The sequence below is a fragment of the Elephantulus edwardii genome, unplaced genomic scaffold (genome assembly GCF_000299155.1).
Source record: "Elephantulus edwardii isolate Elephantulus edwardi_28Jun2011 unplaced genomic scaffold, EleEdw1.0 scaffold00012, whole genome shotgun sequence".
NCBI lineage: Eukaryota > Metazoa > Chordata > Mammalia > Macroscelidea > Macroscelididae > Elephantulus > Elephantulus edwardii.
Window position 1 is genome coordinate 8,180,290 of NW_006399762.1, and position 14,298 is coordinate 8,194,587.

A 14,298-nucleotide genomic window follows, 5' to 3' on the forward strand; every position below is an offset into this window, starting at 1 on the left:
AAAACACTGTGAATCACTGCTGATTTAATTAAAAGCTGTGTTTCATTTTCTTCTCACCTTATTTAAGGCTGCTGTGGTACCATCTGCTCAGACTCTTAGAATTACTGACTTCAGCTTCAGTGACTTCGATCTATCTGACCTGGAGACGGCACTGTGCACAATTCGAATGTTCACAGACCTCAATCTTGTGCAGAACTTCCAGATGAAACATGAGGTAAGAGTGAAGTATGGCCTTTAGAAAAGTATGTATATGTGGGAGTGTGTGAGTTGAGTGAGTGACTGTGTCATATTTAAATGCAGCTATGAAATGGGATTCCCCCCCCCCATTTCACTTATACATTGCTATGGATTGAAGTTTGTCCCCCAAAATTATGTTATAAATCCTAAACTCTGTGGTTATAATCCCACTTGGGAATGGGTTGTCTTTGTATGTTAGTGAGGCTGGATTAGCTTATCATGTATTTTTTATATAAAAGAGATTAAACAAGAGAACAGAAGAGATGGGGAAAAATTTTATCAAGCCACATGCCAGTCTCCATGGAACTAGGAAGCAAACCAGAGAGACAAGAACCTTTTCTCTCGACCAACAAAAACAGACTTCCCCTAGAACCAACACCCTGAACTGGATTTCTGGCCTCCTAAACTGTGTAAAAGTAAATTTCTGTTTGTTAAAGCCACCCACCTATGGTATTTCTAGTATGTTGTTATTGTTGTTTTTGTTGTTAAGTGCCGTCGAGTTGTAGGCGACTCATAACAACCCTGTGAAGGAGAGTCCTCGACTCTTGGGTGCCTTTCATCCTCTCTCCAGGTTCATAGGGTATAGCAGCACTAAATAATTAAGTGGGAACTCTGGAGGCCCAGTGGTAAGGACCTGCACTGCCAACCTGAAGACATACTACACGAATCCACCAGCTGCTCCATGAGAGGAAGATGAGTAATCTCTTGTCATGCAATTTACTGCCTCTGAAAACCTACTGAGGGGTTAACAGCACATAACAACAACAAATAACTAAGACCTCTACACTGATGCCCTTAGTAGGGAGTTCCACCACGAACTTAAAGGTGAATGGTTCAAATATACCAGCTGCTCTCTGGGAGAAAATTTGCTAGTCTCTTCTCATGTGATTTTTTTTCAGGCAACCTCCGAAAAGTTACTGGAGAGTCATCTATGAGTTGGTTCCAACTCGACAGCATTGAGTTTGAATTTTTTTTATGCTATAACATAATGCTAACCCTATACTTTTAAAAACAAAAATCAGCTATTAAAAAAGACTCTAACCATATACTACTCATCAAGTTGAAGAGTAAAGGGAAATGTTAAATGAAGTGAGAATAAGATTTGCAAAGGCACAGTGACAGGAAAGATTGGAGGTAGAACACTGGTTACAAGTCTTCCAATAAGATTGACTTATTACCTTCTAGGCAGTTTTTATTCATAAATGGTCATAGTGAAAGAAGCTTCAATATAATTGAGGCTAACACATATCAGTCTTTTTTTTTATAAAGTTGCCATCAAGTCAGTTCCAACACACGATGAGTGATGTGTATTAAAGTGAATCATGGTAAATCATCTGTATTCCCAATTATTGATTTTTCCAACATGGATGACCAAGCCTTTCCTCCAAGATGCCTCTTGGTAGACATGCACCTCCAACCCTTTCAGTTAACATCCAGTTGTGTTCATTCAGGTACGTTCTGTCACTTTTAAAACCCCAAACTAAACCGGTTACCATCAAGTTAATTCTGCTCACAGTCAGTCTCCTTTGGGTTTCTGAGGCTACAGGAGGAAATTTCTGTAGTCCTTTCTTCGAAATCCAGTAACTCAAGGACAGGAAAGGTTAGGAGACAGGTTCTTTGTTAACTGAACCTCTGTAAATTGAGCTGAAGCATAAGAATAGAAGGATGTGAAGGGGGGAAAATAATAATAATAATAATAATAATAATAATAATAATAATAATAATAATAATAATAATAATATGAAAGCGTTCTTTACATTACCAAATCCTGTATAAGTAGGTTTCACTCAAAAACACAGAAACCTTGTTTTTGACCTACTTCGGCAGCAGTCAATCATACCATGTTGGATATTGTCAAAGAAGCATTCTTTTCCCTGGTACTTTTTCCATTCCTCAGGCAATGTTCTTTGTGTTTGAAGCATCCCCAGTGATATATGTAAAAAGAAGCACATATTTATCTTTATAGATTCCCAGAAGCGTAGTAAATCATCCATTCTGAGGGGAAGAGACTCTGACGCTAACACAAATACACAATTAGCATGCCTAGGGACCAAGAGCCCGTGGGAATTCTAGAAAACATTTCCAGCTTGTGAGACTGGGAATAATCTATCCTTTTTCCTCCATCTTTCAAAATATATTTTTTCACATGGAAGCAGGACTTTATCTTACATATGTTATTTTTTAAAGCAGCTTCTTGATAACCCAGCAGTAACTGCCTGAATATTTTACCATGCCTTAAAAGGGACAGAGGTCTAAGGATTGTGTTAGGGCTTGCAAGTCCAGTTTTTCCTGGGATATATGCAGTATAACCTGCTCCCAATCCAGTCTCAAAGCCTTATACTGAATATTGTCTTGTGCATATAATAAGAACTGGAGTCTCTAAATATGAATTCTGTTTAAGTGTTGCTATGTGGGCTCCCCATTGACATATCTTTTAAAAAACTAGTCTATGTTCTGCCCATGTTAAAGATAATTTTCTTAGAAATGGCATCTACAACCAGGAGAGAATAAGATAGATGAATGGGACCTTCTAAGAATCAAATCCCTATGCACATCCAGAAACTTCTCCAACAGGGTAAAAAGGGAAGCCACAGACTGGGAATAAATATTTGTTAATGATATGTCAGATAAGGGACTTATATCTAGAATTCATAAAATACTTGAACATCACAACAAGATAAAGGTAAACAACCCTAATTGAGAAATAGGCACAGAATATGAACAGACTCTTTACCAAAGAAGACATTCAGATGGCCAACAAACACATGAAGAAATGTTCAAAATCCCTAGCTCTAAGAGAGATGCAAATCAAAACAACTGTGTGATATCATCTCACCCCAGTAAAGATAGCAAAATTTAACAGAACAACAAATGCTGGGGAGGTTGTGGAGTCACTTTGGAAGGCAGTTTGGCACTTTCTCAAAAAGTTGCAAATAGAAATACCATTTGACCCAGCAATTCCACTACTGGGAATATACCCTAAAGAAACCATAACAACCACCCACGCAGGTAAATGCACACCCATGTTTATCGCGGCTTTGTTCACAATAACAAAGAGTTGGAAACAACCTAAGTGTCAATCAACAAACGAATGGATAGAGAAGCTGTGATAAATTCACACAATGGAAGACTACGCTTCATTGAAACACAAGGAACTCATGCAGTATTATTCAAAATGGATGACCCTGAAGGACATTATGCTGAGTGAAATATCTCAGTCATAAAAGGGCAAATACTCCATAGTGCCACTGTTGTAAAATGGGACTGACATAGCGGTTGGAGAGGAGACTGAGGAAGGTGAGATAAATTATTTATATTGCATTGAAACAGATGAGGGAGAGAACTGTTTAAAAGGTATATATGATTAGGTATTATTGTCATGACATGAGTCCTGAACGAAGGCTGCATAGTGGAGTGAACTTTGGGGGAGGGATTGTAGAACATTGAAAGAATTTTTCTTTTACTTTTCAAAGAGAAGAACGACCTGGAGGGGAGTGGTGGGCAGGGAGAAAAGTGCAACAATGAATGAATGGAAATCCAAAATCTCTGTAAATTTTCATTAAAAAATGGAAATCCAAAATCTCTGTAAATTTTCATTAAAATTAAGAATAATAAAAGAAACAAATTACTGTGGAGAAAAAAAAAAAAGAAATGGCTTGTATTTGATGTAGAATTTAACTGGGTAAACACTGAAGTTAAACTCAAGTTTAGATTTGGGTTTCATCCCTCACTGGCAGCATGGCCTTGGAGTATCATTTTCTCCTTTTGCATGATGATGAAAATAGTGGCACCTCCCTCAAAAAATTCCAGTATTAGATATGAATGCTTTGTATTGTACCTGAAACTCATGGAAAATGTGATTGGTGTTAGCAATTTGTTATTTGTATTTTATTTCGTAAAGGTTCTTTGCAGTTGGATTTTAAGCGTCAAGAAGAATTACCGAAAGAATGTTGCCTACCACAATTGGAGACATGCCTTCAATACAGCTCAGTGCATGTTTGCTGCCTTAAAAGCAGGCAAAATCCAGGTACTTATGGGAACTTGTCATGTATTTAAGATATTTTGTTGCTTTAGTAGTAAAAACTTAGGTCATTGTTGTCCAAGTTTGTTTTAATGTCTATTTGTGAGCATAGGATGTATTTGAGAGTAGTAGTATTTGCTTCAACTTACATAACAGATTGTATTTTGTTTATTAAAACTCTTGTTGTCCTATGTTAGAGAGTTGATTCTGACTTACAGGAATCTGATAGGACAGAAAAGAACTGCCCCATAGTGTTTCCAAGGCCAGAACCTTTATGGGAGTACACACACACACACACGTGTGTGTGGCCTAGAGGCAAAAAGCTGAGCTCAATCCTAAATTTTGTGGTTTGAGACCACTAGCTGCTCTGTGGGAGAAGGATGGGTAATCTCTCCCCATGCAATTAACTGTCTCTGAAAACCCACCGGAGGATCAGCTATAAGTTGGTTCCAACTCTCTGGTACACAACAACAACAAACATACATATATATAAATTCCTGTTGTGTGCCATTGAGTCAAAACTGACTCATAGCTGACCCTCCAGTGTGTTTTCACAAACAATAAAACGTCAGAGGAGACTGCTCATCTTTTCCCGCAGAGCAGCTGCTGGATTCAGCCTCATGCCTTTCAGGTGGCAGCACAACTCATTACCACTAAGTCCCCAGAGCTGCCTGACACCAGAGCTGTGTAATATGCACAGAGTACATTAAACTCTTTGTTTCCCCAACAACTTCATGTTACACAAGAGTCTTTGGGAAAATGAGTATTTTCTTCAGAAGAAAACGAAAATATTAATGAGAAAAAATATCCCATTTTCTTATGTTCTACATTTTTTTATCATATTTTTTCCTCTACAACTACTCAAGACTTAAACTCAGCTTCCAAGAGGAGTCAGGTTCCTTTATCTCATTTTCTCTGGAGCACTCAGTCAATTGCATGTTGTTCATTTTGTTATCTGCCTATTCCTCTCTTATCTTCACACTAGCCAGTGTATCTGTATGATCTTCAATCAAAAAGGGGTTGTTTTTCTTTTTTTTTCATATACATTGACCAGAGACTTTAACAGGAAGATCAGTGCAGAGAACATTCAATTAATTCATTCCTTTCCAGGCCAAATTTTACTCATATCTCTGTCCTTAGATTCTAACTTCAGTGGGCATCGACCAGATAATCAAGAAAAGTGGTTCCAGGCTTCCATCCATCATATCACTGATGTTAATTTGGAACTTGCCTGCCTTTTGCCTTTGTCTTTTCTTTTTAAAATTTTTTTTATAAAATTGAAAACTGTTATTACTTGTCTCTACTTTCAGAAGGCACACTTTTTAACTACTGACTCTGAAATAAGTGATGGATCTCAAAGAAGCCATACAAAATGTCATAATCTTGTTTTCCTGCTGTATTATGCATTAAAAGATTAGGCTAAATTTCTTTTGGGGAATGGAAAAGCCATGAGGATTATCACCTTTTACACTACCCTAGGATTTTACAAGGAATAACAAAATGATAATTTGTGTTTGTGTCATAATACTTAGTTAAAGTGGTGGGAGTTGTAGCATAATAGAGCTGATAATAATTTCAGCTTGCTTTTTCTTATAAATGAAGGCATCTATATAATGCAAATTACAGACTTTTAAAAATTACTTCTATTTGGCTTTGGAACTTCTTAAAATTCTTGGTTTTTAGTTAGCTTTTTTTCGTTGGAGAGGGATATCATGTTTGGCAGAATGGAGGAGCAGCGAAGGAAAAACCTTCGATGAGATGGATTGATTCTGTGATTGGAATGGTGGGAATAAGTGCGTCTGTTGGCACAGGATAGAACAGCATTTAGAGCTCTTGTATATAGGGTCGCTATGAGTCGCAAATGACTCGATGGCACATAACAACAACAATATTCACTTTGCATCTCACCCTATGTGCTATATGAGGTAACCTGGGTTTACTATGATGCTGAACCTTGTGCCATGGGGATATCAAATACTAGAATGGTTTCCCATCGTGGACAGTGTTTGGTGGAGCTCCCAGTTGTAAAACAAGTTGAGAAGCAGGAGTGGCATCCACCTCCTAAACCATGCCTCTGGAAAATCTATGAACTTGGAGAAACCATGATAGCTATGGAAAGGCATTGTGTCTCTTGTTCATAGAGTCACTATGAGTTGACCTCCACTTAATGGCAAGCAACAACAGCAGTATTCATCTTATATTCTATAAGGATATATTATATTATATTATATTATATTATATTATATTATATTATATCTATAAGGATAGCAGAGACTGAAGGCAGGAGTCCGCAGGGAAGTAAGAGTCAGAGAGGAAACAGTTACATAAAGTGCTTTGTGATTATCTAGAAATAATCCTAAAAACTGAACAAAACCATGATATTTTCAAATGTTTTGTATGCGTGTGAAAGTTGAACAGTGAATAAAGAAGACTGAAGATTGATGTGTTTGAATTGTGATGTTGGCAACAATTATTGAATGCACCATAGATTGCAAAAAGAAATCTGTCTTGGAAAAAGTACAAACCACTATGCTTGTTAGAGGCAGGGATAATGAAACTGTCTCACATGTTGTAGGCATGTTGTCCAGAAATGAGGCATCATGGTGGGAAAGATAGAATGTCAGAGAAAGAGAGGAAGACCTTTAATGAGATGACTAGACCCTATAACAGTGAGCTCCAGCATGGAGATTAAGGGGATGCTGCAGAATAGGACAAAGTTAGACTTGTTGTTAATACAGTCCCTAAGAGTTGTGTAGTTCACTGGATGGCACCTGACAACATAAAAACAATTATTATTCCCTTTATTTTGTTGTTGTCTTGTTAGTTGATACCAAGTCACTTCTAACTCATTGTGACCCATGTGTGCAATATATAAACTACACTCCATAGGTGTCACCGGGCTCTGAATGTTCAGAATCTGATTGCCAGTCCTGTTTTGTGAGGCACTTCTGGGTGGATTTGAGCCTCCAACCTTTTGACCAGCTGTCAAACATTTAACCATTTGCACCACCCAGAGACTCCATATTTCATGTATACCTATAACCTATAACTGCAAGAAGTACAAGTTTGCTTTAGAAGAGGTTGTGGCACTAGAGACATTATCACCAATGTCAGATGGATCTTGGCAGAAAGCAGATAGTGCCAGAGGAATGTCTATCTGTGTTTCATTGACTATGCAAAGGCATTTGACTGTGTGGATCACAACAAATTGTTGCTGACTTTGAGGAGAATAGGAATCCCAGAACATTTGTGCTCGTGTGAAACCTATACTCAGACCAGGGAACAGTCCTTAGAACAGAGCAAGGAAACACTGCATGGTTCTACATCAGCGATGTGTCCTGTTTCCATAACTCTTCAATCTATACGCGGAACAGATAATTCATGATGCTGGGCTTTATGAAGAGTAAAGGGGCATCAGGATTGGAGGAAGACTCATCTACTTCATACAGATCACACAGCCTTGCTTTCGGAAACTGAAGAAGACCTGAAGTGCTTGCTGCAAAAGGTCAAAGACTATAATCTTCAATCTCAATTGAAGCTCAACATCAAGAAGACAAAGATTCTCACAACTGGGCCAATTGGCAACACCATGATGGATCGAGAAGAGATTGAGATTGCTAACAATTACAGCTTGTTTGGCTCCACAGTCAACACTCTTGGCACTAACAGTCAGGAAATCAAAAGACAAATTACACTGAGAAAATCTGCTGTCAGGGACCTCTCAAGAATACTGAGAAGCAATGATGTCAGTCTAGAGCCTAAGGTGTGCATAATCCAGGCTGTGATCTTCACATTTACTTGATAGGCATCAGAGAGCTGGGCATGACTAAAGATGATAGAAGAATTGATATATTTGAGTTGTGGTCCTGGAGAAGAGTCTTGAACATTCAATGAACTGCTATGAGAACAAACAGGTCCATCCCAGATCAGGTGAAATGAGGCTACTCCTTGAAAGCAAGTATTTTGAAGCTTCATCTCACATACTTTGAGCATGTTGCCGGAAGGGACCAATTTTGCAAAATGACACCGTGCTTGAAAGAGTGGAGGGGCAGAGCAAGAGAGAAAGACCCAGGGAGCTCTGGTGACCTAGTGGCAAGGAGCTGCAACTACAATCCCAGAGGTGCACGGTTCGAATCCACCAGATGCTCTGCCGGGGAAGAAGGGACAATCTCCTTCTGTACCAGTCAGATCTGATTTGATGGTACACTCACACAAAAATAATAAAAATTTTTAAAAAAGAGAGAGAAAGACCCTGGATAAGATGGATTGACTCAGTGATTAGGATAAAGGGAATAGACAAGTCAGAAACTATTAAATTGGCTCAGGATAGAGTAAGGTTCAAAGCTGTTGCGCATAGGGTCATTATGACTCTCAAGCAACCTGATAGCACATAACAACAGCAACAATTGAGACAGGTAATTGAGAATTAGTAGCTTTTACTATAGGGTGAAATAGCCTTGGTAGTGTAATGCATAAAAAGTTGGACGACTAACCAAAAGGCTGTTGATTCAGATCCACCAGCCATGAAGAAGTTGAGCAGTCATCCCTCACAAAGATTTACAACCTCAGGAGCCTAGTGAAGGACTGACATGCGTTGCACTTGACTCAGCAGCAGTGGATTTATGTGACTATAGTTGAATAAATTAGTGATTATTCAAGACGTTTTTTACTTTTGCTGTTGATTAGTGATACTGGTGTAACTATCCTAAATGACTCAGTGCATCTGGTTTCTTGAAGATGTAGAAGAGTTCTTTATGACTCTTAACACAAAAAATGCAAAATTTAAGAAAAAAAATGACATGGTTGCTCAGAGGAAGTGATACAGTGCCCTTCACAAATTGTTTCTTTCTCTTTCTTTTCTCCAATGCCTCTGGTCATGCAGAACAAGCTGACAGACCTGGAGATACTTGCACTGCTGATTGCTGCATTAAGCCATGATTTGGATCACCGTGGTGTGAATAACTCCTACATACAAAGGTAAGATTGTTCCCTAGCCAAACAGGGAGGATTGTAAGACTGTGTTTCTTAAAGTACAACCCACAACAAAATCGGATGATAGAGTTTGTATTGGTCCAAGTCTCATACATAATTTGGTTACATTTAAAGGAAATACAAATAAATAACATAGACTTAATTTTATGTTAGCGGAAAAGTAGTTTCTGGCCTAGATAGAGTTTAACAAAAAACAAGAATTATTCATATTTCATTAGCTAATTTCCAGGCATTTTGCTTTAGATCTTTAGGAAACACTGAAGACTAGTTAGAGGTGGAATTTGACCCTGAAATGAAAAAGAATAATATTTGAAAAGTGCCTGGATTAGTCCTTGGTACTCAGTATATGTTCAACAGAGCATGACATAGGGCATCTTGGGCTCTGTGGTCAGGCATGGCTTCAGATTTTCTGTTTGCCTAGTAGTTCATGTAACCTTGCTTGGGCAAGACAGTCAGTATCTCTTTCTATCTCATTCTGATCTTTTAAATAGAGATGATAGTTACCTACTTTAGGGTTGCAATGGACTCTTATGTGTCAGGAAGTGTGAGGATGACACAGAATAGAACAGGGTTGGAATCTTTTTTTCATAGGGTCGCTATGAGTCACACTCAAATTGAAGGCACTTAACAACAACAACAAACACCTAGGGTTGTTGTACATTTTAACAGCTTGCATGTATCAATTCCAAGTAGAATTCTTGGTACATGATTAGTGTTAAATAGTTATTAGCCTCAAAGACTAATAATAATCATACATCATTGGCTAATTGGCTGATACTAAGAGTAAAAAACATTGACCCTTCAGAGAAGAATTTCAAACTTTCATAAGGACTGTACTTAAGTGGTATTTGCAAGAGCAAATAAGATCATAATAGTGACATCACTTTACGTGAGATTTTTGAGCCTCTATGACATTTAAATGTTCTTGCAGAAATCTCTTAATAATGAGCATTTTTTTAAATCGTGAAATCTCTTAATAATAAGCAGGGGGTTTTTTAAATGTGCAACTAATTTGATTGGTAGATAGAGCTCTTATGGAAATTCCAAAAGTCTGATATCTTGAGGGAATTTCAGAAAGCACTCTAATCAAATTCCCTTTGTAATAAGTGGAAAACTTCATGTAAAAAGAATTGTAGCAATGCGGCCACCATGTCCTCTGCTGACCTTTGGCTGGGAAAAGATGTCAGGCCCTTGCTTAAGTGTTATAGATGGACTGTGTGTCCTCCTTAAAAGCTAATGCTTAGAGAACTGATTGGGTGATGTACTTTGTCCCCTGTGCTGTGTCATGTATTTGTGTTTCTGAACTTCACATAGACACAGATAATTATGAAAAGGAACATTAACATGGAAAGATTACAGTTAAATGGCAGTCTGCAGAGCCTTAGATCAGAGGAATCATGTGCTTCGTGTCCATCCCTTACTCAAAAATGAACATAATATTATTAGGCTGTAGATTATTAGAACATGGATTAAGTTAAGATACTATTTATATTGTCATGCTTTAGAGTGGAAACAAAAATCACCTCACCTTCTCCCCCTTTGTTTATTTAAAACTACTTACTCAGGAAAACATCTGGAGAAGCATCATCTTTTTAAAAAAGAAAAAAGAAAATTCCTAGGGAAAAAGTCATAGACTGCAAGATTGATCTTTCATATACACCACAAAGCAATCTTCCACTGAGTAATAATAACTTCAAAAAAATTAAAGTGGTTTCAAAGATTTTTTTATTTTCCGACATCCTTGTTGTTTGAAGAGAGGAAACTAAGAATTTTCAAGGATGTCTCTTTTATTCTTTCCTTGGTGGTCAATGGGCGATACCTTTTTTCTGGGTAAATGGTTGGACTTTTTGTTTAGCAGGGGCTCTTGGGAAATTAAAAGTACCTGGACTCACACATGTAAAGTACTAATTTCTGGACTCAGCCGTCAAGTTAGTTCCGACTCATAGAACCTATAGGACAGAGCAGACCAGCACGTCTTTCTCCTGTGGAGCAGCTGGTGGCTTTAAACCACCAAACTTTTGGTTAGCAGCTGATCACTTTTACCACTCTGCTATGAGAGCTGCTTAATTTCTGAAAACATATACTATTTTCAAGCATCGTCAGATGTTTACATTTACACATAAGGAAGTAAAACCTTGAAAGAAGGCATAGAAACAAGACTAATAATATAGGGTGTGAGGAAATAAAAAAAAAAAAAACAACAGGCAAGACCCTTTGTGTGGTGTCGAAGTTAAGAAAGTTAAAAGCCAAAAATCTCCTGTCATGAAAATATTTCCTTAAAATATTTTGAATTAGATATCCCTTGAGAAAAGAGTTCTTTTTTGAGTCATTCTTGGATTCTTTGATTAGGAAAACTACCATCAGGAAGAGTAAGTGTGACAGTGAAACAGAGAGAAGCGCGTCCTTCTCGTGCTCACTTAGTGCTCCTACCTGAGCTGAAAACGAGAAGAGATATTTCAGATACCTATTACAATATTATTTTTAAAATAGGCAGTAATGGGGGCAAAATATTGGAAGCATAGGCTCTCAGTAAAGAAGACACAAATGTAACACTTGAATTGCACAGAGAAATGGCCAGTAATAGGGCTGCCACCAATATAAGAATTTATTTGGCTAGTTCCAGGTTTGATAATTTTGAAGATTATGTAGTGAAATTATCCTCCATTTTAGAGAAATTGATAATAGACAACTATTAGGGCATCAGCATTTGCGAGGCAGTGGGAGTTAGGTTAGGTTAATCACTTTCAGTCACTTGCTGTGCATCTCAGAGTTGGACAGTGAATAAGGATGATAGAATTAATGCCTTTGAGTTATATTGTTGGAGAAGAACACTGAGTATCGCCTGGGCTTCCAAAAGAAGGAATAAGTATTTCTTAGAAAAGGTGCAGCCAGAGTCCTCTGTGGAGACAAGGATGGTGCAGTTTCATCTCTCATAGCTTTGACCTGTCAACTAGGAAAGGCTATTCCTTGGAAAGGTGTATCATGCTTGGAAAGTTGAAGGGACAGCAAAAGAAATCAAGAACCCCCAAAAGATGGATTGACTCGGTGACTAAAGCAGTGGGCTCACATGTGTCAGAGATGATGAAGATGGCACAGGATGGGACAGGGTTCAGATCTCCATTTATAAGGTGGCTGTGAGTCATACTGGACTCAATGACACCTTACAACAACAGGCAGTGGGAGAGGTATAAAAGTATCATTTTCAGGAATTTGTAGTCACAGAACAAATAATCATCAATATATAAAAGACTTTCTAAAGTCCTAAGACATACTAACATTTATTGTAAGTCCTCAGCTAAAAAGGAAATTGGTCAAAATTAGTATAGTTCATGCACAGTGTTATTGGGGAAATGAACTATAAAGTGAAACTGAGAAAGTGGAATTTAGAGAGGAGAAAGATGACGGTATTCTAGGAACAAAATGCACATGTGCATGGAAGAGGGGTTTGGTTTTTGTTTATTTTTTGAATAGTGTTTTTTTTAAGGAGAAATTTACCATTGAGGAGAAAATAATAATTAGAATGGAAGTTTGTTATATGCCATCGAGACAGAACCAACTCAAAGCTGACCCAGCACTGGGTTTTTAGAGGCGATAAATTGCATGGGAGGAGGCTGCCCATCTTTCTCCCAAGGACTGAGTGCCTTTGGAATTGCTGTTTAACTTCTTAACACTAGGCATCCAGAGCTCCTTAGAATAGTTTTTAAAAGAGGTAAAATAGTAAAAAATAATTTTGGAGTTTTGTTTTTATAAAAAAAGTTATACAGATAAAATAGAACAGATAGAGTTTTTAGTCGCCTCTGTCAGACTATGGTGTACCTGTACTGAGAGAACATTTTCAGATCAGGATCTTCTCTGCTCACCAACAGAAGCAGAATTTGAGGTCCAGATGAAACAAAGGTCCAAGAAGATCTGAGAGACTGAAAAACACCATAGAAATTATACTTTTTTTTTTTCTTAGTTCAAACTGAGTAGAATTTTTAGTCAAGAATGAATGAATCCTGGTGAGGTTGAAGGTCTGGGAAGCTTATGAATAAAGTACAAATTCAATAATGATAAAACCTACAAAAGCGGAAACATAAGACAGAAGGAAACCTGTCAGGAAAAAGAAACTACTCAAAGAGTTTCCACTGAATAGAAAATTAGAGAAAAGTGGCAGTTGCACCAAAGGCAGAAACCTCGTGAGACCCCAAAAAACAAGAACCTGTCTAGTTGTAGTTTTCACTGTCATTCTACTATGGGTGGATCACAACACATTGTGGCTAACTTTGAAAAGAATGGGATTCCCAGAACACTTGATTGTGCTTATACGAAACCTATAGTTGGACCAGGAAGCAGTTCCCAGAATAGAACAAGGAAACACTGCATGATTCAAAACCAGGAAAGGAGTGCATTAGAAATGTTTTGTGTCTCCATACCTTGTTTAGATATGTTTACATATGTAGGCCAGAAAATTTGGGAGGTTGGACTTTATGAGGAGAAATGTGGCATCAGTCTTGGAGGAAGGCTCGTTAACAACCTATGTTATGTAGATGACACAACTTGGCTTGCCAAAACTCAAGGAGGACCTGAAGTTTATGCTGCAGAAAGTCAAGAACTGCAGTTTCCAGTATGTACTGAAGCTCAACATCAAGAAAATAAAGATTTTCATCACAGGGCCAATTGGTAGAACTGTGGTAGATGGCAAAGAAATTGAGATTATTAACAATTTCAGCTTACTTGGTTCCACAATCAACAATCTTGGCACTAGCAGTCAGTAAATCAAACAGCAAATTGCATTAGAAAAATCTGCTGTCAGGGACCTCACCAGAATGCTGAAAAGCAATGATGTCAATCTAGAGACTAAGGTGTGCCTTATCCAGGCCATGGTCTTCTCTGTTATTGGCTGTGCATTAGAGAGCTAGACGGTGACTAAGGATGGTAGAAGAAGAAGCAATGCCTTTGACTTGTGGTGCTGAAGAAGAATTTTGGACAATCATGGAGTGCCAAGAAAACAAACAGGTCTGTGGATAGAGAGAAACCAAGTTGCTTCTTGGAAGCAAAGATTTTTT

At 37.9% G+C, this 14,298-nt stretch overlaps 1 protein-coding gene across 1 annotated transcript in view; it reads left to right on the forward strand.

Annotated features, from left to right (window-relative positions):
* The window catches only part of PDE5A (phosphodiesterase 5A, cGMP-specific), a 259,248-nt gene that overhangs the window by 194,459 nt on the left and 50,491 nt on the right, over positions 1-14,298 (forward strand). Inside the window, exons 12-14 of the mRNA XM_006881059.1 lie at positions 68-214; positions 4,139-4,264; positions 9,141-9,235. Of these exons, the coding sequence (XP_006881121.1) occupies positions 68-214; positions 4,139-4,264; positions 9,141-9,235 (368 nt within the window). The remainder of the gene's footprint in view (positions 1-67; positions 215-4,138; positions 4,265-9,140; positions 9,236-14,298) is intronic.